Here is a 26,409-nt window from a genome sequence, read left to right on the forward strand (position 1 = left end):
AAGTAAGGAGTGACATTAAAGCTTAAAAAACAAAAATTACAGTAAATAACCAAGTCAAACTCAAATCGAGCAGAAATCAACATGAGTAGGGCACAAAAACCGTATGCCTTCCTGGACACATTTTGCACTTTACTGAAAAATATACAAATAATTGCGCACTGTCGGTTTAACGTACATATGCTGATATTTATTCATAAAATTGTTAGTAATAATTAATTTACTGAGGTTATAAAAGTGAAAACTTTACAATTTATTTTTTTTTAGTAAAATGCAGATTATGTTCTGGCCTTGGGATGGCATAAGGTTTTTGAGCCTTACTCATGTTAATTTCTGCTCGTTATGAGTTTGACTCAGTTATTTAGTGTAATTTCTGTTTATCTTGGGTTTCATTTATTTATCGATGCTGATCTGTGGTAGTTTACGCTTGATAGATTATTTGATTTTATTTTTGCTCATTTTTGTTTAATGGAGTTCTTTGCTTTTCTAGCAAAAAATTATTTTTTAGAATAGTTTTTGAAGAGTCTTTTTCAGGGAAAGAGAAAATAATAGTTTAAATCTTTTCAGTTTTTCTTTAATAATTTATAGTTTGGCTTGCTATTTGTATGCTAGAGAAACTTTTTCAACAAGTTTTAATAACATACACCCTTTTAAAGATCTGGACACAAAAAGTAATGTTTAATTTAATTATATACCTCCTCTAGATGACCTGAAAAATAAAACTTGATATCATTTGCAAAAAATTCTATCTGTGCACTTTGATAGCTTGGATACACTTACATTCTTTTAATTTAGTTAAATTTTAAGAGAAGCACTAGGGATAGCCTAAAAGTAGCCCTAAAAGGGTGAACATAATACCCTCATTATTTCTTTGGATATTGCTGAGATGTCTTGTTGACATCCAGAAAATACACACTGCGTTTTGATTTAATCTTAGGGCAACATTTAGTTTTTAAACATAACGGTTAAGTTGCATAAGTCGGGGGTTGACTTATGCTATAGCCCTTGAGATACAGTTACCGTTCAGCTATGCTAAAACAAAATGGCTGTCTTAAAATTTTGATTGGAAGTGTTTGGAAAATTATAAGCTAAAGAGGAGGGCTAATTGCCCTCCAATCGCTTTTGACTCTTAAAAAAGGTACTAGAACTTTCATTTCCAATCAGATTAGCTCCTTTAAAATATCAATGATATTACTAGCTGTGATAGAGAAGCGCTGCCTATGATTTTGCATTATATGGCTTTTAATACTTACATGCGTATAGCTTTTTCGTTTAATTAAAACACAAACACTGGAGCTACTGGGGCAACTGCAAGATTGTTTCAAGCAATACGGAACCCAGTGGAATCAGTGACGTAGTCGACACGAACCTCTTTCCCAACTTGGTTTATGTATGCATAACTTCCAACGACGTTACAAAATGTATCTCTTGTTGCTGCATGGGATAGACCTGGATGAGCAATATGAACTTGGGCTAGCTTGCCCAAGTTCATATTGAGAATGAAATTGACTCGCAGCATATGCTGGGGCCAAAGGTACGATGAACAGTGTTGCTACAGATTTAAACTGTTCTGACTTAACAAGTGTTGTCACTGGTGTCCTGTAGGGGTAGGCAGCGTATGGGTATACTTCATATCTGAAGTATGGCTAAGACAGTGGTTGAAAACCAGGGTGGCCATAGATGAAAAGCTCAGCTGATGTTGCTGCCAAAACAGCCAATAAAATGGCCTGAAAAGACACTTTGTTATTCTGATATTTTTAGAAAGCTTATCTTGACTGAAAGATTGAAAAGATAAAAAAAAAATGTATCTATGTTTATGTATAAAATAGAATCAGTTACGTACATACGAAGAATTGTATTTTGATTTGGCTTGACATTTAAAAGAAAGTGCCCAAAAACAGGTGGATTGTAGAGAAAACCTTAAAAAATCATGGAGAAAATCGTAAAACTTTCGAATTTGTATGGGGGAGGTATGATGTCGGAAGGCCTCACTTTTTCTTCAACACTCTTAGTTTTTCATCGAAACAAGTATCTTAAGAAGGTAAATTTGGTTCTAAGGATATAAATGAGTTTTGAACCCTTAGTTGCTAGAATACGTCCGAAAGAATTAAACGATTTGCTTGGTAATTGTTTCTATCATTATTGTTCTTTTATTATATAAGAGTGAGATGTTTAACCTTTTACTGTCTGTGTAATTTTGTCTTTGCCTTTTCATAATTTCTACCAGAATATAGATAGAAAGAGAAAAAAATGGACACACTACACGAATCAACGCTTTATCAAATCTTATTGTTTTAATGGGTTAAGTTGAAACTTACACAACCATAGTTCAAACAGTTCGTGGTAACGAACTGTAAGTAAGGAGCGACCCGGCTCAATAGCAACCGAAAAACTAAAAACGGGATTTCGATACCAATAGATATATCAAAAGAATTAGATTTTTATGCTGATTTTAAATATATAAGTTTCATGAAGTTTATTCCTAGCTATCAAAGTTACGAACCTGAGAAAATTTACCTCATTTTCGAAAAAAGGGGAAACACCCCCTAAAAGTCATAGAATCTTAATGAAAATCACATCATCAGATTCAACGTATCAGAAAATCCTACTGTGGAGGTTTCAAGCTCCTATCTGCACAAATGTGGAATTTTGTATTTTTTGCAAGAAGAAAGATCAAATCACCCTCCTTCTGTGAAAAGAAGGGTAGTTACTTCTTTGGTCGACAGGGTTATAAAAATATGTTCACGTAATCATGTAAAATCTGAGTTATCTTACGTTAAAGATATTCTATTCTGCAATGGCTACCCAATCAACCTCAATGAAAACATAATAGATAGACGTTTAAAAAAGGTAATACAGGAAAATAAGGAGCCCATCCCCCTTGATTCAGTTACACTGGCAATTGAGAACAAGCTTTCACTACATTACCATACGTCTCGAAACTCAGTGACAAACTTGGCAAAGTTTAAAAAAAAAAACATAATCTCTCTGTTTCTTTCAAAACTGAACAAAAAGTTGAACATTTTTTCAACTCAGGAAAGAATAAAACTGACCCTATACTAGGTAGTGGTGTCTACAGAGTCCCGTGTCCATGTGGAAAATTTTACGTTCATCACATCAACAACTAGGGGAACGATTGCATGAACACAAAATTTCAACAGATAAGTCCCTGAGATTTGAAAATAAAAATGACAGCTTTGATTCACCTCTGGCCCTGCAAATATACGAAAATCCTGACTATTTAGTTCCTTTTGAAGAGGCAACTTTAATATCTACCATAAATGGCCTACCGCAATCTTTTAAAGAGGTGATTGAGATAAAAAAAAATATATATATAAACAGAAATTTGACTATAAATACACACGGGAGATGTTTCCTTAAGCCAAATTTATAACAAAACTAATATTAAAAGACTCTATCAATATTTTCGCCAAGTCTAATTTAAGATAGCCTATCTGCATATTTAATGAAAACCGAAATTGTAGGCAGGCAAAATCTGTTGCAAGGCAAAGGATACGTATTCAATCTAATGGGCAACTTCTCTTTCATTGATCTCAGGTGGGTTTTGTCTTTGATTTACTGTCTTTTCTCCTCTTGCATAGCTCACTTAAGAAGGTTAGATTTTTTTTTATTTTTTGAGCACTGAGGACGATTTGGCGGAGGTCCTTGTCAAAGTATTTGCTTGATTTTCATCTTTCATATTTTGCTACTGGCTGACAAAATCCTCGTTTTTTCACCTATTTGATTTATTCTCTTTTCATTTATTATTTCCTTTCTTTATTTCGTACGTCATGCATAGCCAAGTATGGTCTCAGAACACATTTTGTTTTAATTATTCATGTACGATGAGCCAAATTCAAAACCTGCATAAATTCAAAAACATTCAGAAATTAAATTAAAAAAAAACAAGTTTTTTAAATAAAAGTAAGGAGCGCCACTAAAACTTAAAACGAACAGACATTATTGCGCATACGAAAGGGACTGTCCCCTCCTCACCGCCTCGCTCTTTACACTATTTTTTTTATTGTTTTACGAAGTAGAGTTATGAGAAAGAGTCAAACTTTAGCGTAAAGAGCGGGGCGTTGAGGAGGGAACAGCCCCTTTCATATACGGAACGATTTCTGTTTGTTTGAAGTTTTAATGTCGCTCCTTACTTTCAGTTAAAAAAAAATTGTTTTTTTTTTTAAATTTAATCAGTGGTAAAGGATTAACTTCGTAAAGCCTAGCATTGAGATAGATTTAGTTTTATATTATATTCAGTTAATAGCCTTTTTGGTGTTTTCAATTATACTAATCGTTACTAAAAAATATTACTCCCCGCTTTTGAAAAAAAACAGCGTTTTTGCATCTTTACATTAAAAAAAAAAAAAAAAAAAATTCTTGCCGCAGCCTAACATTTTCACGAAAGCGTGGTCATAATCACCTCTTCTCTATTCACAAACGTATTGCTGCGTCCTTAGTAGTCAAGTTACAATTAATCAGTTTTATTGCGACCAGAAGTGTTTTGGACAATGCAAACTCGCAACTGGTGAGTTACATGGAAAAAATAAAAGGAATTATTGTTAAAATAGTAAATATCTCAAGAATGGACGGGGACAAGGCACAAAGTCTTTAGCTTATGAGCCCTGTCCTTGACCCCTCCACTGCTATGATTACCCATCCACTTAATATTTATAAACTGTTCAGTAAATTCTTCTAATTCAAGCATAGATAGCGGAACAACACTAACAAAACCAGACACTGCCTATAAACAACTTTGCGCTGATGGCAAGGGGCTGTCTGATCTCCATCACAGTGTACGTTTTGAAGTGCCACTTATTTCACCACTTATGGTACACTCCCACCATTCCAAGCTTTCTCGTACCACCCAAGGTATACCTCATACCACGCTTGGGACGCTTCTCCCACGTGTGGCGATTGCCACATCTTGTACAACTTTTGAAAGTGAACAACCACTTAACTGACGGATATGGAAGTTTGAACAGTACACGCAAACTTGTCAAATAATAATTCAATCAGGCATAATCCTTAAATACTGTTAATTAGAAATTGTATACCGGGTATGTTGCCTTTGAATTGATCCGACCTTTCTCGCTTCTGATTGGATGTGATAAACAGAACCGCGTCTTCAGCGTCGGCACGCGTGTCTATGTTTCGTCTCTTATTCAGAAATATTTATGTTAGGTGATTGGAATGAGGGATCTCATCAAAGGGTTTTGCAAAATACATCAAGGATTATAAAACAATGTCTTTTAGGTGAGTCGTTTTTGCAAAATAGCTTGGTGAATTTTTCTTTGTTCATATTATTGATTTATGAATGAAGGGAACATACCACTCGATGCTTTTTTTAAAGATCTTTATGAATATAATAATCGCTTCTATTGCAAATTCCAATTTATGCCCTTTTTGAGCTCTTGAAAATGATCAAAATATTTCTAGTTTTTGGGTATAAAAAAGACTTAAAACATTGGTCTTCAAACTTAAAACAAACAACCTAACCTAAACTTTAAAACAAACAAAATTTGTGATAGAAGCGATTACTATATTCGTAAAGAGCTTAAAAAAGGCATCGTGTGGTATGTTCACTTTATTTGCAAGTCAATAATATGAACAAGAAAAATTTACCAATAGCTTGAATTATTTTGGTTACAGGGATTTTTAATAAATGAGGACACCCCTCCTCGACGAGCCTGCGCAGCCCCCAAATTTAGAAACTTTTTGGTTTTCACTATTCTGGAAATTAGTTGTGCTAGGAATTCCAGCCCTATTCCTGTCTCCATTTCTACCTATCTTAACAGAGCAAAAAATTATGATTTTCTGGCTTGAGTAGGATTTTAAGCCAAAAAAGGATTTTTTTTTTTTTCAAAATTTATGACACATCGTTCGAAACATCAGGTTAAGAACTTAACAATGTTAGGAGCTCAAAACCCGTGGCGTCAATTCACAAAAATTGGGGCATGGAGGCAAAACAAGTTTTTCAAAATCTGAGGGGAAAATTAGTGTATTTTTAATTTTATGAATGAAAACACCGTAGAAAAGAAATTTTCAGTGAAAATACACCCATAAAGGTATTTTCCAAAATCAAGGGGCGACAGGCAAAAAACTAGGGGCACACGTCACCCCCTAGTCAACGTCATTGCTCAACATACTCTCATGGAAAGGTTCTTGAAAGTTTCATTCAACTCAGCAATTTTGCAGCATAGCAAAAATCCTAATGTGAACTTGATGAAACTTATCAAACAGTTCGTGGTAACGAACTGTAGTAAGGAGCGACCCGGCTCAATAGTAACCGAAACTCTAAAAACTGGAATTTTGATACCAATAGTTACATCAAAAGGATTGCATTTTAATGCTAATTTTAAATATACAAGTTTCATCAAATTTGGTCTTACGCATCAAAAGTAACGAGCCTGAGAAAATTTGCCTCATTTTAGAAAATAGGGGAAAACACCCCCTAAAAGTCATAAAATCTGAACAAAATCACACCATCAGATTCAGCGTATCAGAGGGTACTATTGTACAAGTTCCAAGCTCCTATTTACAAAAATATGGAATTTTGTATTTTTTGCCCGAAGACAGATCATGGATGCGTGTTTATTTAATTGTTTTTTTTTTTTTTTTTTTTTTTTTTTTTTCCCAGGGGTGATCGTATCGACCCAGTGGTCCTAGAATTTTGTAAGAGGGCTCATTCGAACGGGATGTTCTAGTGCCCTTTTTAAGTAACCAAAAAAATTGGAGGGCGCCTAGGCCCCTCCCACGCTCATATTTTTCCCAAAGTCGTCGGATCAAAATTCTGAGATAGCCATTTTATTCAAAATAGTCGAAAAACCTTATAACTATGTCTTTGGGGACTACTTACTCCCCAACAGTCCCCGTGGGAGGGGCTGCAAGTTACAAACTTTGACCAGTGTTTGCATATAGTAATGGTTATTGGGAAGTGTACAGTTGTTTTCAGGGGGATTTGTTGGTTGGGAGGAGGGGTTGAGAAGAGGGGGTTACGTGGGGGAAGCTTTCCATGGAGGAATTTGTCACGGGGGAAGAAGATTTCTATGAAGGGGGCACAGCATTTTCTAGCATTATTTAAAAAAAATGAAAAAATAAATGTGAAAAACTTTTTTCAACTGAAAGTAAGGAGTACATTAAAACTTAAAACGAATAGAAAATGTTGCGCATATAAGGGGTTCACCTCTCCCTAATACCTCACTCTTTACGCTAAAGTATTTTCAGTAATTCCAACTATTTATTCTACGGTCTTTGTGATTCAGGGGACAAAAAGAGCGAGGTATTGACGAGTGGGCGAACCCTCTCATATACGTAATAAAAACATACGAATATAGAAGTTTGCTACGTAAGCTAACTCGTAAGTTACGTATATCGTTTACTAATGAAAACGACCGTAAAAACCTATAAGTTCTAGTTACCTTTTTAAATACCTGAAAAATTTGAGGGCAACTGGGCCTCCTCCCCCGCTCCTTTTTTCTCAAAATCATTCGGTCAAAACTATGGGAAAGCCGTTTAGCCAAATAAATAAATATGCAAATTTCGCTTTGATTATTCATCTGCGGAGAGCCGAAATCAAAACATGGATTAACTAAAAAACCTTCAGAAATTAAATAAATAAAAATAAGTTTTTTTAAACTGAAAGTAAGGAGCGACATTAAAGCTTAAAACGAACAGAAATTACCCCGTATATGAAAGGGGCTGTTCCCTTTTAACGCCCTGCTCTTTACGCTAAAGTTTTTACTGTTTTAAAAAGTAGAGTTGAGAGAAAGAGTCAAACTATAGCTCAAAGAGCGAGGCGTTGAAGAGGGAACAGCCCCTTTCATATACGGGGTAATTTATGATCGTTTTAAGTTTTACTATCGCTCCTTACTTTCAGTTAACAATAACTTGTTTTTTTTTATTTAATATAATTAAAATCAGCATTAAAATGCAATTCTTTTGAAGTAACTATTGGTATCAGAATTTCGTTTTTTAGAGTTTTGGTTACTATTGAGCCGGGTTGCTCCTTACTACAGTTCGTTCCCACGAACTGTTTGATATTTAGACAAATTTTCAGTCGCTAAATGAACAAAATCAGCTAGATTTCATACAAATACAAAAGAACCTAGCATAAACTTTCATTTTTTAAGTTTATGCCTTATTTTTTAGTATTTACTTACAATCATACATTTTGCATATTTATGGTTTCAGTAATGACCAATTATTTTGCCTTTTTACAATCTGTCTGAATAAAACAAATCTTATTGATGAATCCTTTATTGTCATGGGCGTCGCTTGGGGGGGACAATGGGTCAGTTTCTCCCCAATCATTTGAAAAAAAAATTATACAGCCAATGCCAATTGACTATCCCGTAACGAACCCCTCTTTCCCTCCCCGCTAATAAAAATGGTGGAGATTAATCCCTGTTTATTGTATTAAAAAGAGCTGTTTCAGAACGTGTAAATAGTATTTCTATGCATTTTAAAATTTTAAGATTTTTCTTATTTCTAAGAGAGTTTGGTTAGGAGTAGTTCCCTTTTCTTGGTCTTTGACTGTCTCTCAGGTCACTTCTTTACTTTTATTTTGAGATCCAGCATGCATGAATTCTAAAAAAAAAACTATTTTGAGGTTGAGAATATGACAACTAGAGGACACAGCATCCGCCAAGGACTACAATTTTGTAGACCTCAAAAGTATTTCCAACTTTAGATTCGACTCCTAAAGAATTTATATAGCTTCTAAAAAAAAAAAAATATTGGATTAATTTATTACTTCAAATCTAATTTAATTCAAAAAGTTCTTCCCAAAAAGACTAGGGTTATTTCCAGAAATGTGTAGTCGATGCAACTTTGTATAGTCGAAGAGAAAACTATGAGAATCAGAGTAAGAAAAATGTATCCTCATACATCCAGGAATGAAGGGGTGGTGAGGAGGTCTAAGGGAAAGCTCGATCCTAAGAAATCACACTACTTTTTTTCTATGGCAGGTATCAAATTGTAATTTGTCAACTAATTAGTTTAATAATAGTTAACAATTCAGTTAATTTACCCATTCCATTTGAACTTTGAAAAATAATTCAAAAGTGTAAATTTTCAATTGCAGACATGTAAAATGTGTCGGTACATGATACATGAGAGTAATGCATGTAAAAAGTATTGCTGAATGTTTTATTGTGGTATTTGTGAGTGATTCGTGATTTCTGAGAAACAAATCTATGAAAGATGCAGGTTTTGGACATGCCCTTAGTAAAATTTAGTATTAAGTCACAGATAACAGTTATCAAAATTACTTAAGATCGTTTGGGGTTCTGTTATAGAACCCTGGACGCACCTCTCCCTCCTCCTCAATAGGAAGCCATAATGTGTGGGGACTTTGTTGGAAGTACTAGACTTATCTAAAGGCTATGTTGAAGTTGGAATTAATCTGTCTAGAGATGAAATTTTCGTATTTTAGACACGAAATTAGCAGAATTTCGTTATTTTTGCTTAATAAATTTATACGTAGACTTTTGAAGACAGAAAACTTCCTTTTTTTTATTCGAAATATTATTATAAATGTGACCAAGAGCTACATAAAATTAAATGCACCTAAACAGAGGATACAAAAATGCCCAAAAGTAATATAACTCTAACATAAATAGGTTTTGGACATGCCCTTAGTAAAATTTAGTATTAAGTCACAGATAACAGTTATCAAAATTACTTAAGATCGTTTGGGGTTCTGTTATAGAACCCTGGACGCACCTCTCCCTCCTCCTCAATAGGAAGCCACAATGTGTGGGGACTTTGTTGGAAGTACTAGGCTTATCTAAAGGCTATGTTGAAGTTGGAATTAATCTGTCTAGAGATGAAATTTTCGTATTCTAGACACGAAATTAGCAGAATTTCGTTATTTTTGCTTAATAAATTTATACGTAGACTTTTGAAGACAGAAAACTTCCTTTTTTTATTCGAAATATTATTATAAATGTGGCCAAGAGCTACATAAAATTAAATGCACCTAAACAGAGGATACAAAAATGCCCAAAAGTAATATAACTCTAACATAAATATACCAATTATTTTTGTAGAATAATGTATCTTATCATGCATAAAGTAAGTTATGTAATTATTATTATATAAATTAGTAGATGTAATTAATGTAGATAGCTAAGTTTTCCAAAGAATCAATTTACGAAGTCTTGTGAGAGGATATGGACCTTAAAAAAAGATAATTATATTTTTAAACAATCTGAAGGTTTTGATATAATAACGAAGCTATGCTAGTTTTACAAATTGATAAGGTTCCCAAGATTAAATATTAGTTAATAATTACACAGTATGGTTTTGTTTGCAAGTTTAGAAACCACAGAAATTAGACTATAATGCGGTTAAACGCCCTTGAAAGATATTACGTTCAATTTTATTCTTTTGTCAGTTTGACCTGATTTTTACTTTATTGGCTGAGCAAGGGACTTAAAAACGTTCCTCATTCTCTTATGGTGTAATAGCTCAATTTTTATCAAACATTTTTATGCAGAGCAGACATACTGTAAAATCTGAGACTAAATTTAAGACAATTTGTGACTCCATTGCCTGCATTGTATAACATTTGTCTTTGTGTTATAATAAACGTTATGTTTTAACACTTGGCAAATATTTATTTTACGACAAACCGGTTGAGGCGCTTAAAAACTGATTTTATGTAGCACTTAGGGAGCTGACTCTAATAAGTTTGTATGAAGAGATATACTTGCTTTTCGCCAACGATTTCAATTTATTTGCCAAAGATTATATGCCCCCCCCCCTTTAAGTGCTTAGAGGGTGTCTAAGCCGTTCTTGATGAGTGTTTAGTACGCTGGCGCTGATATCCTTTGTCTGTAAGGATGGGGGTTCGAGTCCTGGTGTCGCTTGTTATTTGGTTATGGAACGGAGGTAAGTGCTGTGACTGTGTAAGCTCAGCCAAGAGTCGAGCCAGCTCTAAATAAATACCTGGAGAAATCTGAGGGAGGAGACGCGGTAAGCGTCGGATGATTTGCCCACAACCACACATTGCACTTCCGGTCGGAGGTAGAGAGTCGGGAGATCGATACTTGCACTACGCGATACTTGCACTATTTGTCAGCATGCGAAAAAGTTTTTTAGTTTTTTTTCAAGTACTTAAAATATCAAGAATAGCAAAAATGAAGTAGGATTGTTTGAACTGGTTACGTGAGAACTTGCACAATCATATTTATCTTAAAAAATTAGGGGAATTTTTTTAATTATAAAAAAAACTTATGAGTTAAACGGTTTTTGGCAGTATCGGACGCCAAATGAAAAAAAAAAGACATCAGTGAAACATAGGAAACAAACCAGATAAAGTTTAGGGCATCAAACAGCTTAAGATGCTATAGCTTGGTATTGAAGGTGTAATTTATAGTTTGGAATCCACAGATTGTTAGTGCTTAGTTTTTACCAACAAAAGTATTGTCAAATCTAACTAATCAATTTTGCTAATTTGTTTTCCCGATTAAACATAGTAGGCTAACACTGAAAAAATCGTGGAACTGCCCTTAAACCTTATAACTCAGCAATAGCCAAGAGAAAAATTTTAGAAAATCGAAGTTTTCCTATATAAATATACTTCAGATAAGTCAAAGGGGACAAAAATGATTTTTTTTTTTTTTTTGTGACTTGATACCTTAGAGAGAATAAAAAAGACCCTAGCAAAAGAATTGACGTTTTACCTCCGTGTTGGGTCCATTTCTCAAGCGTAAGCTTTGCATTCATTGCTTGAACTAACTATTCAGTCTAAATGGAGGTCCGCTTTAAGCCAAGGTTTGTTTTTATGACAAACTGTGTTTTTTGTTGGCGTACCAATTATCTAAATTTTGTAATTGCACTGAGAATTTTTTTTTTTTTTTTTTTTTTAATAAGTAAGTGGTGATAGGGCGACAAGCTTGCTGCTTGTCCCTGTAAAAAACACCCAGCAACTGAAACGTCGATTCGACGCCCTATGCGCCAGCAATGGCTCTGGAGGATCTTTATCCTTTATTAAGTGGTCATAACTGCCAAAATGTTTCTTTTTGAGCACGTTTTCCTAGGAGGTCCTTTGAACGTGATATGATGGCATGTCTGCTCCCCCACTCATAATGTAAGCGTGTATTTAGACATATGTTACGAAGTCAAAACTTCAGCTGTTCAATTGACCTCAATTCCAATTATCAATTGGCCTCAATTCCAAATAACTAGACTTGGGCAAATTTGAGGTATCTACGCTATATTTTCCGGAGAGCTTTTAGATAAAATATGTTTTCTAACAAAAACGAAAATCATACAGCAAATACAAGACACTTATTCCCACAAAGGCTCCATGACCTATGATGGATGTGGTAGGGACTATTTAAACACTAAATCATAAACAATCGATATAACAAATATAGAGAACGGGAGGGAAAGAAAGTGGAAAAGATTTGAGTGATTTGCAAGAATTTATTCTAATCACCTCCAGTTCTCATAGTACTCTCTATTTTTACTTTTGTGAAGCTAAGCTTTTAACGGGCCCTCCTCCCTCCCTACACAATAACATTCCCATTTTCAGGTTGATTAATAAGCACTTCTTGACTTTCTCACCATCTCCAGTTATTTATCAAACATAATAAAATTATACCGCCATGATAAATTGTAACACGAAAGTTCGTTTTTCATTCGAAAGTTCGTTATTTTGGGTTACTATTGAATCGCACTACTCCTTACTTACAGTTCGTTACCACGAACTGTTTGATGATACTCTCTATTGTGCCTTGAATGTAGATATGGTTGTGATCTTCCCCCTTCTCTTGACAATTATCCCACTTCTAGGTAAGAAACACTGAACTTCTTGACCAACTCCAATAATTAAAAAGAAAACATTTAAGATTAAAATTACACTTCACGGTAAACTACAAGAAAGTTTGTCGTTTGTGGAAGACTGATTTAAAATTATGCATAAAGTTGATCTTTGCTTGTTGGTATAACAATACAAATAATGGTTATTAATAATTAACAATTAAAATGATGATAGCCAGTGATGATGGTGAAGAAAAGATTGACTAATAGAAATCCACCAGCACTTAACTGGTCTTCAGTTATAATGAATAGCTAAGCTTTCTAAGGATATGGCTAAGGGAAATCTTTGGGAGTCAAACTCTTCCCACTCTGAAATACAAAAAAAAAATTAAAAAAGGGTCCAGTCCCCCCTCTTCATCCTTGCACTGGCAACTTAAGTTGTAGTTAAAAGATCAAAGACATACTATAGCAATCCGAGATGAATAAACGCTTTTAAAAACTTTTCATCATGAAAAAAACTGTTAAAGACAGTTTTGTTGCTCCTTTCCTATACAAAGAGTTGGACTCCTATCAAAACTGAATTTACCCTTAAACTTTTGCTATGCTTCCTCAATCCTTGGAGGCGCAAACAATATTTGACAGGTTTAAGCAATAATAGCCAAAAAGTAAATAATGTTTGAATGGGTTGTTCACCTGAGGATTTTCTACTTCACGATTTAAAATATTTATCATCAGCACTCATAACTGGCAAGATTTTTCAGGATGTAGTAGTGCAAATCATTGTATTTGTTTATTTCGTTTATTACTATTTTGACTTCTTACTTATTACTTAGTAGCTTCTTTCTTACTATTTAATTTATAAGTCGTTATTGATATTATTTGCTTTTTCCCATGGGCACAATTCTGAATTTTCAAGGGGAAGTGGGCTTAAGGTAGTTAAGCTTAAATTTTGCTTGAAAAGAAGAGGTTAAATACTTCTAAGACCTTGATTAGCATACACAAGACTGATAAGGTTAGAATGAGTTTCCAAATTAGAACAGTGTGGAGTTATCCACTTCCACAAATAATGTATACCAGGTAGCATAGGCCACTCGTGGTGCGAATTTTGCCATGCATGGTGTGAGGAGGTGAGGTGTAGCGGAAGTGTATCGCATGTGGGGGAGAATTAGTGATTAGTGATTAGAATTAGTGATGCGAGATGTAAAGCAGGTTGCAAAGAGTGACCAGTGTTTGTTATGCATCACTAACTTCCGCATCTGTTCTGGATCTAATATCCTTACTAACAGTGGTATATAGCTAAGTGAAGCTGTTTACTTAGTCGATCTTCTCTTTAAGCGACATTACTTGACGTCGATATCATATCAATGCTTACCTAACATTAATACTGTCACAAACAGGCAATTACGTAAAAAATTTGGAGGGGTGGTTCTGTAATTTTTTTTTTTTTTTTTGGGGGGGGGTAATGAAAAAATATTTGTTGGCTAATTCGGACAAAAAGTGCATATAAACTCAAGAAAAGTTATAGTTTTGATTTGTGGGGAGGGATTGGGACAGGTCCTCAGGCCCCTCCTTGGTGACATCATCTTTTATTTTATTGCAAAATATATTATATAGTTGTAATGAAGAACAGGCTGTGTTTTTATAACGTGAAAACTGTAACAACAACATTAATATAATAATAAACCCAAAATTGATAAATTACGGGAAAGACAGTGTTTCTCACAGAAATAGTAAATTACATTTTCACCATAGGTGGCATTAACATAACTACAATGATCTTTTTTATGGAATTACTGACTTAAATGACCTTTTTTTAGGGGTATAGTCACATTTCCCTTTGCATGATGAGAGGTTATTAGTGAAACGCTTAGACTTATGGTGAAAGTAACATGTTATTAAGTTAATAATATCTATGAAGATCAAATGTTAATCTTGTGTGTGAAATAAAATACTAAAATCGTGATTCAGTGTATATTCACAGTGTTCGCCGTATAATTTACTTTTCTTAAAATTACGAGTGGTAATCGTCTAAAAGCATCCCCCAACTGATATTATTTTGCTTTTCATAAGTGGGTATATCAAATACATCGTTTAGCCCTCTGGGTTGGAGTGCCCCTGTCCCCCAAAAATTGCTCATGGTCTCACTATATCCTGAGTTAAAGATTGAGTGAAACAGGGGAGTTAAAAGAAGCTATATGATAAATGACTGTAAAAATTGCGACTTTGAAGGTTGGGGGGGGGGGGTACTCAAGGCAACATAAGAAACAGGGGAATTGAGTGGATAATTAAAGAAATTACGTGAGCGTGGGAGGGAGACCAGTTGATAGTCTCAAGAGGAAGATCTCATGGATTAAGTGTCCCCCCCGCTAATATATATATATATATATATATATATATATATATATATATATATATATATATATATATATATATATATATATATATATATATAATATATATATATATATATATATATATATATATATATATATATATATATATATATATATATATATATATATATTTATAAATATATATATATATATATTATATATATATATATATATATATATATATATATATATATATATATATATATATATATATATATATATATATATATATATATATATATATATATATATATATATATTTATATATATATATATATATATATATATATATATATATATATATATATATATATATATATATATATATATATATATATATATATATATATATATATATATAGATTTTGCAACATGTTGAGTTAAAATAGGCAAGTTAAAAGGAAATATAGGATAATTTTTTTTATTTTTTGTGAGGGGAGGGGTGCAATGGAAAAAAATAGGTGAGTGAGCTTTGGTATGGGTTAGTTTTTGGATTTGGGTGTCTCCTGTCTGCCACCCCCCCCCCCTCCCAAAAAAAAGGAAAATATGTATTTTACAATATTAAAAAAAATTCCGTTTTCATGTGATTATTCTTTTTGATAACGTTTAAAAAAAAATACTTGAATTTTTTCTATACGCATTTTCCCCAAAAAAGCTACTGAAATTGTAGTTGGAAACAATTGCTTGATTCATTTTTATTCAACACAGTTGAATTTTCGTTTTGGAACAAGACGTACAGAATAAGTTCTAAAACTTTGATGATTTGATATAACGATGAAACCAAGAAAATGCAAATAATGAAGAAAAAATTTAATTCAGTGGGATGAAAAAGGACAAAAATGAGAAATTTTGACAAAGACTTCCGTTAAGCTGTTGCCAGTGCAAAATATAAAGAAATCGTTATTACAAGAATATCTTCTCATAAAAATTTCCTGTTTCCGGTTACCTTAAAAATAGCAATTAATTTTTCGAAAACTCATGTTATCAGTCATATCAAATATTTTGTCTGTGGTTTAAATAATAGAAAAACTAGGTAAACCTACAGTGTTTGTTTCTTTTGTAATTTGAATTGTACTTTCACTGTGGATAAGAGGTCAATGTTTTCAACTAAATGTGGTTAAGTATAATCGACATGAAACTGATTTAATGTCTATTGTATGGTTTTTATTGTTCGTATGGTTTATCACTCTAGGATAGCCATGTTAATAAGGTATTCCCGAAATATCCTACTGCCACTGTCTAATCGTGTCTATCTTAAAGTTATTAACTTGTGATCAAGGGCGTAGAACACATGGAGGAGATATAGAGGGGTCAAAGCCCCTCTCAGATGATACTAAGAAGGGGTTCATCCCCCTTCCAATATAACCATGGTTCTACTTTGAATTATTCTCAAATTACTGGAGAAAATACAGATTGGACACCAGGGCTGAGCCTCCCCTCCCCCCTGAAGAAATTTAAAAAATGCATTGTGTTATTTTTGTATTTAGTCACTAAATCCTGAAGCATTTAGCCCAGCTTGTATTATGAAAGCTTAAATACTCTAAGAAAATATATTTAAATAAGTGAATTGGAAGTTGAATACTAGAATTTACTGTGTAATATCCAAGACGAATTTGAAAATTTATAATTTTTTCCTTTAAAAATTTATTTCCACGACAAACCCAATGAATGTACTCAAATCTGCTTGTAGAAACAGAATTTTAAAATATGCAGGACTAGTCCCATTTTGGCATGTGGTTTTTCAAGTTTTCATCCCTTCCATCGCATTTTATCCTGGAATAGACTTATCACCTTCATGACTAGACTAAATTGGAAAGCTTAAGGTTAATTTACCCTCTGAAACATGCAAGTTTGTGATAAACCTACATCTGTAATTTACACCGAAAGGACTGGATAAATTTTATCACTGGATTCGCTAACTTTTTATCTATTCTTTGAACAAGTCAGGATAATGGCATTATTAAGATTTTTTCCTAATGAATGATTTACAGTGTTGTCAATTGTGCATGGCTAACATGACATTTTTGAAAAGTTCTTGTATTTCCCCTGTATTTCCAATAATTGATAAGTATACGCCAGTGGCATCAATTCAGAAAAATTAAGAGGGGGGAATGTGTTGTTTTGATACCTAGGGAGGGCAATTTGTTGTTTTTTTCTATTTTTTCAATGTAAATACAATAAAAAGTTTCAATAAAAATACCAAAAGAAAAGACATTCTTCAAAATTAAGGGGAAGCCGAAAAAACTCAGGGGGTACATGCCCACCAGCCCCCCAATTGAAGCCACTAGCATTCACATATCTTCTTACGAATTGGATAACATAGTACTAAGTTTCAAATATACTTTGACTGTTCTCTGCGAAAACCAATTATTTACAATTTTTTGATTTTACATAAATTCACAAAATTGTGTTTTACATTTTTGATACGCAAGAAATAGATGAATATACGGTCAATAAGTTTTTTGAAGTCTATTTTCTTATTGTCTTCACAACCCCATTTGCCACCGGATGTACATACTAGCGACTTTGTTATTCTAGTGTATTCTTATTGGGTTTTGGCTGTGGCGGACCAATCAATTATGTTTATACCCTTTGTAGGTACTAGGTCATATTTCTCTGAGGAGTGCGTGAGGTAGAAACATTATGCCTGCGGCATCTGATTTACCGTGTTGTGATTAGGGTAAGCCCACCCTTAAGTTAAAGTCAATTTTGTGCAGATACTAGGGTATGGCGGTGGACAACCAATTTGAGGAATACAAAGTACATAGCCAGGCTCTTATTTTTGGGACAAACTAAAAAAAAAGAATATGTTATATCGATGAAAAAGTATTAGAAGTTACGGTAAAAGTTATGAAAATTTTGTGTTTGAAAATGGTCAGGTGTTTATAAGGTCTACCTTTTTATGCGCAAAGTAAACCTTTGTCGAGTCAAATAAATTGTTTTGATGGGGGCAATTCTTCAAAATGTGCGTACGAGGTGGCGGAAAGTATGGCACAAAGAGACATGGTGTGGCTGGAATGGGTCATATGTAGAAAAAAATGTAAAAAATGATGTTTTACGAGGAGCGGGGATAGGCCAGAAGGTTTCTCCTTCCCTCTCTGTAACCACCTTCAGCGACATTTTTTAATTTACTTTATACCATAAAAAATAATGAGAAAAACCTTCTTAGATTTACTACGATCAGCATCTCATTTTGTACTAATTTATCCTTGAGCACAGTCCTTTTTTTGATGATTTTTTTTTTATATTAATATGTGCCTTCACATTACTGTGAACTTAACCTTTAACACGACACACATAGGAAACTAACAAACCAATTTATTAGATGAGTGTATCAATTAAAGCTGTGGAAATTTGATAATATAGTGAAAAGAAAAACCCGGAAGGCAAAGCGATAAAAGTGAATAATTGAAGGAAAATTTGGTTAGCCATTATAGAACTATACCTTTCATTATCTCTTGTGGACTTTCCATTATTAAGTACTGCCAGAAGGTTTTTTAAAGTGAGGGATTTTTTTTTTACTTTTACCTAAAACTTGCATAAAATCTTTAAATTCGAAGAAGTAGTAGGTGATAGCAGTGTTGCCGTTCATAGAAGGACTCTCCACCACTTTTGAAAAACAACTGTAAAAGTTTTTCAGATGCAAGCTTTATCTTTTTCTTTAACCGCTTTTTTATTCCTGGAGTTTTCATCTTTGTGTGTTTTTTTTCTGCATTTCTTAACACTTAACATTAATATTTCCTTACATACCTCCATACTGGTAACTAAATGTAAAACTGAAATATTTCTAATTTAATTTTATTTAATGTCAAAAACAAAACAAATTTGAAACAAAATTCTTGCCCCCCCCCCTCTTATTTCTTGAATTGACATGTCTTGAAGAGAAAGGAAAGATAAAAAATAAAGAACAGATAAGATAGACAAAGAAAGAAGAAGTAGAATCTTAAAGTAAATTAAAATGAAAGAGGGAAAATTTTGCATGGTCATCTAAAGTCAGGATATTAGTAACACGTTTTGGGGAGACATTAAATTGGTAAGAACCACCGAAATAATTCAAAAAGCCTAGAAAAGAAGGGTTTGATACAAGGATGTACCCACGATTTTTGTCGGGGGGGCCGAGGGATACCAAAAAACTTTAGGAAACGCTTCAAAAATTTGTTTATATTCGTCTTTTGCTACGTTTTTATTAGTCAGACAAAAAAATTGGTGGTAGCTAGAAACATAAATTCAAAGAAATTCAAACAAAGTGAATCTTGTGGTAAATATAAAAATTTTATTGACAAAATCTGATTTTTTTTTGGGAGGAGTGAATGGATCAAAGCCTTCCCAATGTACATGCATGTTTTAAGTAGCATTTGTGTACATTCCCCCCGCTAAAAATCACCTGAAACGTCTGAATAAGCTAAAACTAAAGATCCAAATAAAATTTGGGAATGATATCTACGAGATAATATTACTTGTAAATGGGAATGGGCAGAATTTAAATTAGCCAGAATAGGAGGGGGGATTTTACCGAAAAACTAGTGATTTGTAAGGATTTTTGTAAGCTGAGATAGGTAATTGGGGTATAATTAAGAAATCCGCTCAAAATCATGGTAAATCAACAAACTACAGCAAAATTGACAAACTCACAAAGCAACTACAACTGCAATATATCAGTTTTTTACCAACTTAATTACCAACTGAATAAACACAACTGTAATATATCAGCTTTTTACCAACTGACAAACTAAACTACTAACTAAATAATTACTATTAATGTAATGTATGAGTTTTTTTTACCAACTGACCAAACATATTTGTGGAATTCCACCTATTATTTTGCTTCCTTGTGATTCCAGAAATTGGCCAAAGTAACTTTTTGCGTTCTTATGCAAGATCGGACCTCCTCAGCAGAAATTTGACTGGATTTACTGGGAGGGGGGATCTTCAAAACAATGAAGATTACAGAAAATATATGAACACTAAATAAATAAAATATATTGAGATATTTGGGAAGTCCAGTCTCCCTCCCCAAAATTGGCCCTGCGAAGGTATTTACTCCTGAATACCCTTCAACACCGCTCCATTGGTTCCAGTTTACGTAAATTCTTACTTAGTAGATTTTTAATATATTTTGAAATTGAGATAGTTTAGAAGTCTGTAGTGAATCCAAAACTAAATAACCGTCTAAGTTTTGATGATATCTTTCAAGCGCATTCATCCGTCAGTAATACTTTTATTTTGTACTTCATTCAAGCTAAGAGTTGAAAGACCGGAATCGTTTGAGATTAAATTACATAGAAGAAAATTGAAACTGCTCGCGTGCCCAAGTCATTTTCCTAGAAATTCTGCTTTCTACCAGCTGGTCATTCAACCATCTTAACTTCTCAGCCCCCTGCTTTCAACCATTGTAACACTCTTTCTTTAGTCAGAGAAATCAAAGAGGGGGACTTACTGACGGTTATGACGCAACAATAGACGCGCTTAAAAATAACGGACGCCCCTGATTGGAGCGTCGGGGACATCTGCTGCTTTGAGATATTGCATCTGCTAATATTTGTAAAGGGTGCTCTGTATGGAAATCCCCTGAGTGTCGAGAAACTTATTATTGTTTCAGTCCAACTGGCTACGTTTCCCATATTGCCGGATCTTAAACATATATTACTTTCCTCTTAATCTTGTTACATTGAGTGAAATCTGATTATTTGAGCCTTCACCTGTGTACGCAGAGTTGGTTTAAGGGGGGTAAAGGGAGCACTTACCCCAGGCACAGAAATTCTAAGGGACGCAAAATGTAAAAAAAATAATCTAGCATTTATAATCACTTTTTAATTCTTAAAATTTAATTTCTAGTGAAATAAAGTAGAGGTCACAGTTGGCAGTAAATATAAGCAAACTTAATCTGAAATTTTCGTTTTCTCCACATCTTTTCCCATCCTAAAGTAAGAAAAGTCAGATTCAAATAAATGAAAATACTGTTAAAATTTGGGCTGAAAATTTTGGGGCCACACGGGGGAGGCACTAATCCAGATTTTGCCCGTTCCTAAGAGAAGCTAGAACTGTCACTACGTGTACGTCCCTGTCACACCCATACATTTCTTTAAACAAAGGAAAATCAGACCTTCATTTTTTAGCGAAATAGACCTTACTCTGCAGTTAAAGAGTTTTGTTTGTTTTGAATATCAAATTAAAAAAAGATGGATGAAAAAACAGCAAAAATAAGATAAAAAATATACGGCATCAAATAGCCTAAAAAGAGGCTGCTTTCACTTGAAGGTGTAGTTATCTTTGGGAATCAAGGGACTGCTAATATGTATATTTTTGTGGACTTCAAGTCATACAGATTGGTTTTTATGGCACTTGGTATTTACCAAGTGACATAGCGATCGCAAATTCTGTCGGTTGGTCTGTCTGTCTGTCTGTCTCGGTTTTGCTAGTTTAGGCACTTCCAGGTAAGCTAGGACGATGAAATTCGGCAGGCGTATCAGGGACCCGACCATATTATTAGAAATTGTCGTTTCCCCGATTTGACCATCTGGAAGGAGGAGTGGGGGACGGTTAAGTCAGAAAAAATAGAAAAAATGAGGTATTTTTAACTTACGAACGGGTGATCGGATCTTAATGAAATTTTATATTTAGAAGAACATTGTGTCTCAGAACTTTATTTCAAATCCCGACTGGATCCGGTGACATTGGGGGGAGTTGGGGGACCTACAATCTTGGAAAACGCTTAGAGTGGAGGGATCGGGATGAAACTTGGTGGAAAAAATAAGCAGAAGTCCTAGATACGTGATTGACACAGCCGGAATAGACCCAATCTCTTTGGGGGAGTTGGGGGGGGGTAATTCTGAAGAATTAGAAAAAATGACGTATTTTTAACTTACGAAGGAATGATCGGATCTTAATGAAATTTCATATTTAGAAGGACATCGTAACTCAGATCTCTTACTTTAAATTTCGACCGGATCCAGTGTCATTGGGAGGGGGTTGGGGGGACCGGAAATATTGGAAAACGCTTAAAGCGGAGAGATCGGGATGAAACTTGGTGGGAAGAATAAGCAAGTCCAAGATACGTGACTGACATAACCGGACCGGATCCGCTCTCTTTGGTGGAGTTGGGGGGGGGGGGTAATTCGGAAAAATTAAAAAGAATGAGGTATTTGTAACTTATGAACAGGTAATCAGATCTTAATGAAAATTGATATTTAGAAGGGTCTTGTGCTTTAAAAATCTTGTTTTGAATTAATGCCAGATCTGGTGACATTGGGGGGAGTTGGAGAGGGAAACAAGAATTCTTAGAAAACGTGAAAATTGAGGTATCTTTATCTTACGAATAGGTGATCGGATCTTAATGAAACTTGATATGTAGAAGGATCTCATGTCTCAGATGCGGCGATCAGATCTTAATGAATTTTTATATTTAGAAGGACCTCGTGATCAGAGTTCTTATTTTAAATCCCGACCGGCATAAAGCGTCTGATTTTCCTTTCAAATCAATCTATTGATTCTCGGAATATTGCTAGAGCTCATACCATATGAGCTCTTGGCTTTTGGCTCTTCCGGCCTCTTCACAAGTGCCTTATGAGCTCTTAGCTCTTGTTCTTATTTATTTTCGTAGTTTGACTTGGCAACACTACTAAAAATGTGATGCTGCCTAAAACGTTTATGATTTAAAACACCCAAAAGAAAATATCAGAAATGTACGGTTCTCAGTTATCACTACAGCTAAGATATCCTAGGTCTATCATAGATAGTTCCGGGGTGTTAATTTTTTTGTTATTATTGTTATTATTCCCTTTAAGTAATCTTAGGCAAAAGAGACACAGCAAAATATATGATAAATATACACAGAAAAAAGATATTAATTATTTTGAAATAGCGACTAAACAAGAAAATGAAATTAACTGAAAACATGTTCAGTTTGCACAGGTTTAACGTATATAAAGCTTCTCTCTGCTGTAATCTGAAGTCGATTTTAAAGCCTAAAGCGTATTTATTTTTATAGAAAGAGTAAGATATTACACACTTAGAGGATTAGATGGAAAAACAGTAGGCCTATACCCCTTTTGTTTTGCATTATAAAATTTTTTTAATTTGACGTTTTGCTGAAAATTTTGATTTAGGGGAGGGTATTCTTACAAAAGTCTAGTACAGTCTTATTTTATAGAAAAAAAGGTCTTAGAAGCTTCATCAATATCACATGATTTTCCTGTATTGTAAGTGTTGATTGTAATTTAGAGAATCTACATACAATATGCTGTTATTGGTATTATTAACTTAAAACATCTAGCCACATAAGGCCTATAAACTCTGATTCACTCTTTCTCCATCCCACCCAGTTTAAACTTTCGGCTTTTCCGCGTCATGGACCAGTCTGATCTGGGGAGTCTGGTTCGCGATTTTTTTGTCCCTCGTAATTCGTGTTGGAACATGGTAATTACGCATTTTAAGGACATGCTGATGTCAAATAAGGGGGCTCTTTCATAACAAACATACTGAACATGATCAAACTGCTTTTTATAAAGATTACCGTTTGGTATCTCATCAACAGGCGCACGCGCAGTATTTTTTTTTTTGGGGGGGGGGTGTGAGTTGGTGTGTGATAAGGAAGTAATATTTGTTGAGTTGAGCAGGTAATGGCCGGAAATCCGGGATACATTCGGATTTAGTTAGGGGTTGGCATACAAGCCCCCCTTCCTCTACGTAGCCCATGCTCGTCAACAACCTGGATTTTTTTACCAGTTTTTTATCATCTACTATTTGACAGTGGTATTTCAAAGCACGCATTTTACATTAGAGACGTACGCATAGGGAGGATCTCAGGATGCGTGTTCCATTGAAATCTTTATTTTTTCCGAAATCTTAGGCACCATTTCCTAAAACACTCATAAAGGTTGTTTTATTTCTTATTAGTGTCCTAATACAAAAAAAAAGTCGTGCCTATGGGTCTGTATTACACAGTAAAAAGTATATGGGAGGACAGAAAAAAAAAAAAATGCTTTTCAGCTTAGATGAAATAGCTAAAGATCTGTAGCTGGTACTATTTTTCATATATTTAAAACATGGCAAAATGTTTAAATACCAAATGCTTCTTTGCTTCAATTTTTCTTTGAGTGAGAGGAGAGGATATAAACATTAAAAACATGAAAATTTTCTAGGTCAAATAATACATGAAAAAATTAACTCACCAATCGGAAGAATTCATTCAACTTGACAGGCTGGAATATATTTTCAGGTTTTACAAAAATGCCAACCTGACAGGCTGGAATATATTTTCAGGTTTTACAAAAATGCCACTTAACCCCTTTTGAATGAACGTACCACGGGACCTTGAAGGAACAATTTTCTGTTTTTCTGTGACTAGTTTAATTGTTTTCTTATATTTGTCTGTCTTATTGTCCAAAACTTGTAAGCTTTGCGCTGTTAACAAACAATTTAAAAAAAACCTAAAAAACAAACCTAAAAAGAACCTTAAAAAAAGTGAAAAAAGTGAATGATTTTTGATCGTTTAAATTGGTTAAGTGAAACTTATACGATCAGGGGATGTCAATTGTGGAGCTAGGGGGTCTGTACCCACCGGATTTTGAAAAATTTCTTTTGGGGGTATTTTTGTTTAACAACTCGTTTTTCAGGATCTTTATTGATGAATATTGCGAAAAAGCAAATTTGTCTAACTATACCTTCAAAAATACATTTATCCCCCTCAGTAAATTTTAGTGAATTGACGGCACCGTAAACAACTCTATATACCTTACGAGAAATCAAGAAAATTAGAAAATTCGGAATTTTGTTTTTAGTGAAAAACACCTTCATATACTTTTATGTACGTAGTGTTTGGTAGTAGCAAGGAACCAAATAAAAAAAAAAGAAATGTTACTCGGATATCATCAAAAAATAAGCCAAGACATATGGCACCAAATAATCTAGGAAGCTTTACCTTTCCTCTGAAGGTAAAATTTTCTTTGAGAATCAAACAGATGCCTTTACTACTACTACTATTAACAACTCACCGCAGCACCACGGAGCACCCCCTTCTTAACACCCTCCCAATAGATTTGAATTTCCCTAAAATCCTTCCTTTCCACCTCTTCCCGCCCAATTCAAGAACAATCCGTTTTTCGTTTGGCCTTAAATGGTTGACTGAAAAGGACTGTATTTGGAAATCTGTTATTCTTCATTCGCAGGACGTGTCTTAGCCAATCTTATTATTTCTTTTATTAAAGTACGAGAAAGCGGGATAGTACCACATTTTTCGTACAGCTTACAGTTAATCAAAAAGAAAAACTTTTAAAATAGTCTTTTTCAAGTATGTATTGAGCTAAGATTGATCCAAAGGGGAACAAGTATTTTGTTTTAGTTTCCTTGGTACTTTAGCTGCTAATTCATCAGATGCATAAATTCTAGCTGAAATGGAGAATAAAGGACTAGCACATGACTTTGCATTGTTATTAGTTTATTTTCCTCTATGCCGAAAGGGGTAATATTCATAGCTCTTAACATTCCGCCAACTCTTTGAATTTCAAGAGCGATCATGTGTCAAAGTTGAAATATAACAGTTTACCTTCATTACTTTCTGGCTACTGTTAGGAATGATTGTACGATAATTACTCATCCGTTTTTATAAATCGAATGTGGTAATACAAAAGACGATATATCACTTACTGTCTTTCCACTATCATTATTACTGCCGTCTTTTTGGTAATCCAAAAAGACGTTATATTACCCATATTACCTTAAAGCTACTTTAGTGAATAAATGTGTTCTATCTATGAATATGAGTAAATAAACAAACACTTGAGATTGGACCCCGTCAACTCAAAATAGAACGCTCAGCAAGGCTATTGCAATTGAGTCAACTCAAGACAACATACGCAAGCAACTTGACACAGGAAACTCAACACCACCATTAAATCTAAAACTTTACTATCTTTTATTATGTCTTTACTTCCTTAAATTACTTCCGTTAACACGAGAAACTGTATTTTCATCTCACACTTGATAATTTAGCAAATTACTTAGTAATTTCATTAGATTAAGATAAGATTATATTAACCCAACCGAAAACATATTATTCGACATCAAACATAAAATCTTCCCCCCTGCAAGGCTCTATAGTCAGGAGTAAGAGAAAAAAAAGACAAAAAAGGAGACGCAAGCAAAGAACATTCGTAATGTGTATTTTACAGGAGAGAGAAAAAAAAGGGAAAAAAGTGTTTGGGTTATTCTGTTCTTAGTAACGAACTTAATCAGTTTGCCCAGATAGACT

The 26,409-nt window shown here is 34.0% G+C and overlaps 1 protein-coding gene across 1 annotated transcript in view; it reads left to right on the plus strand.

The window, feature by feature from the left end:
- The first annotated feature begins 5,000 nt into the window (after window positions 1–5,000).
- The window catches only part of LOC136042149 (uncharacterized), a 51,385-nt gene continuing 29,976 nt past the window's right edge, over window positions 5,001–26,409 (plus strand). The window contains exon 1 of the mRNA XM_065727062.1: window positions 5,001–5,253. Within this exon, the coding sequence (XP_065583134.1) occupies window positions 5,243–5,253 (11 nt within the window). The 5' untranslated portion in view covers window positions 5,001–5,242. The remainder of the gene's footprint in view (window positions 5,254–26,409) is intronic.

The sequence above is a fragment of the Artemia franciscana genome, unplaced genomic scaffold (assembly GCF_032884065.1).
Source record: "Artemia franciscana unplaced genomic scaffold, ASM3288406v1 PGA_scaffold_73, whole genome shotgun sequence".
Lineage (NCBI taxonomy): Eukaryota > Metazoa > Arthropoda > Branchiopoda > Anostraca > Artemiidae > Artemia > Artemia franciscana.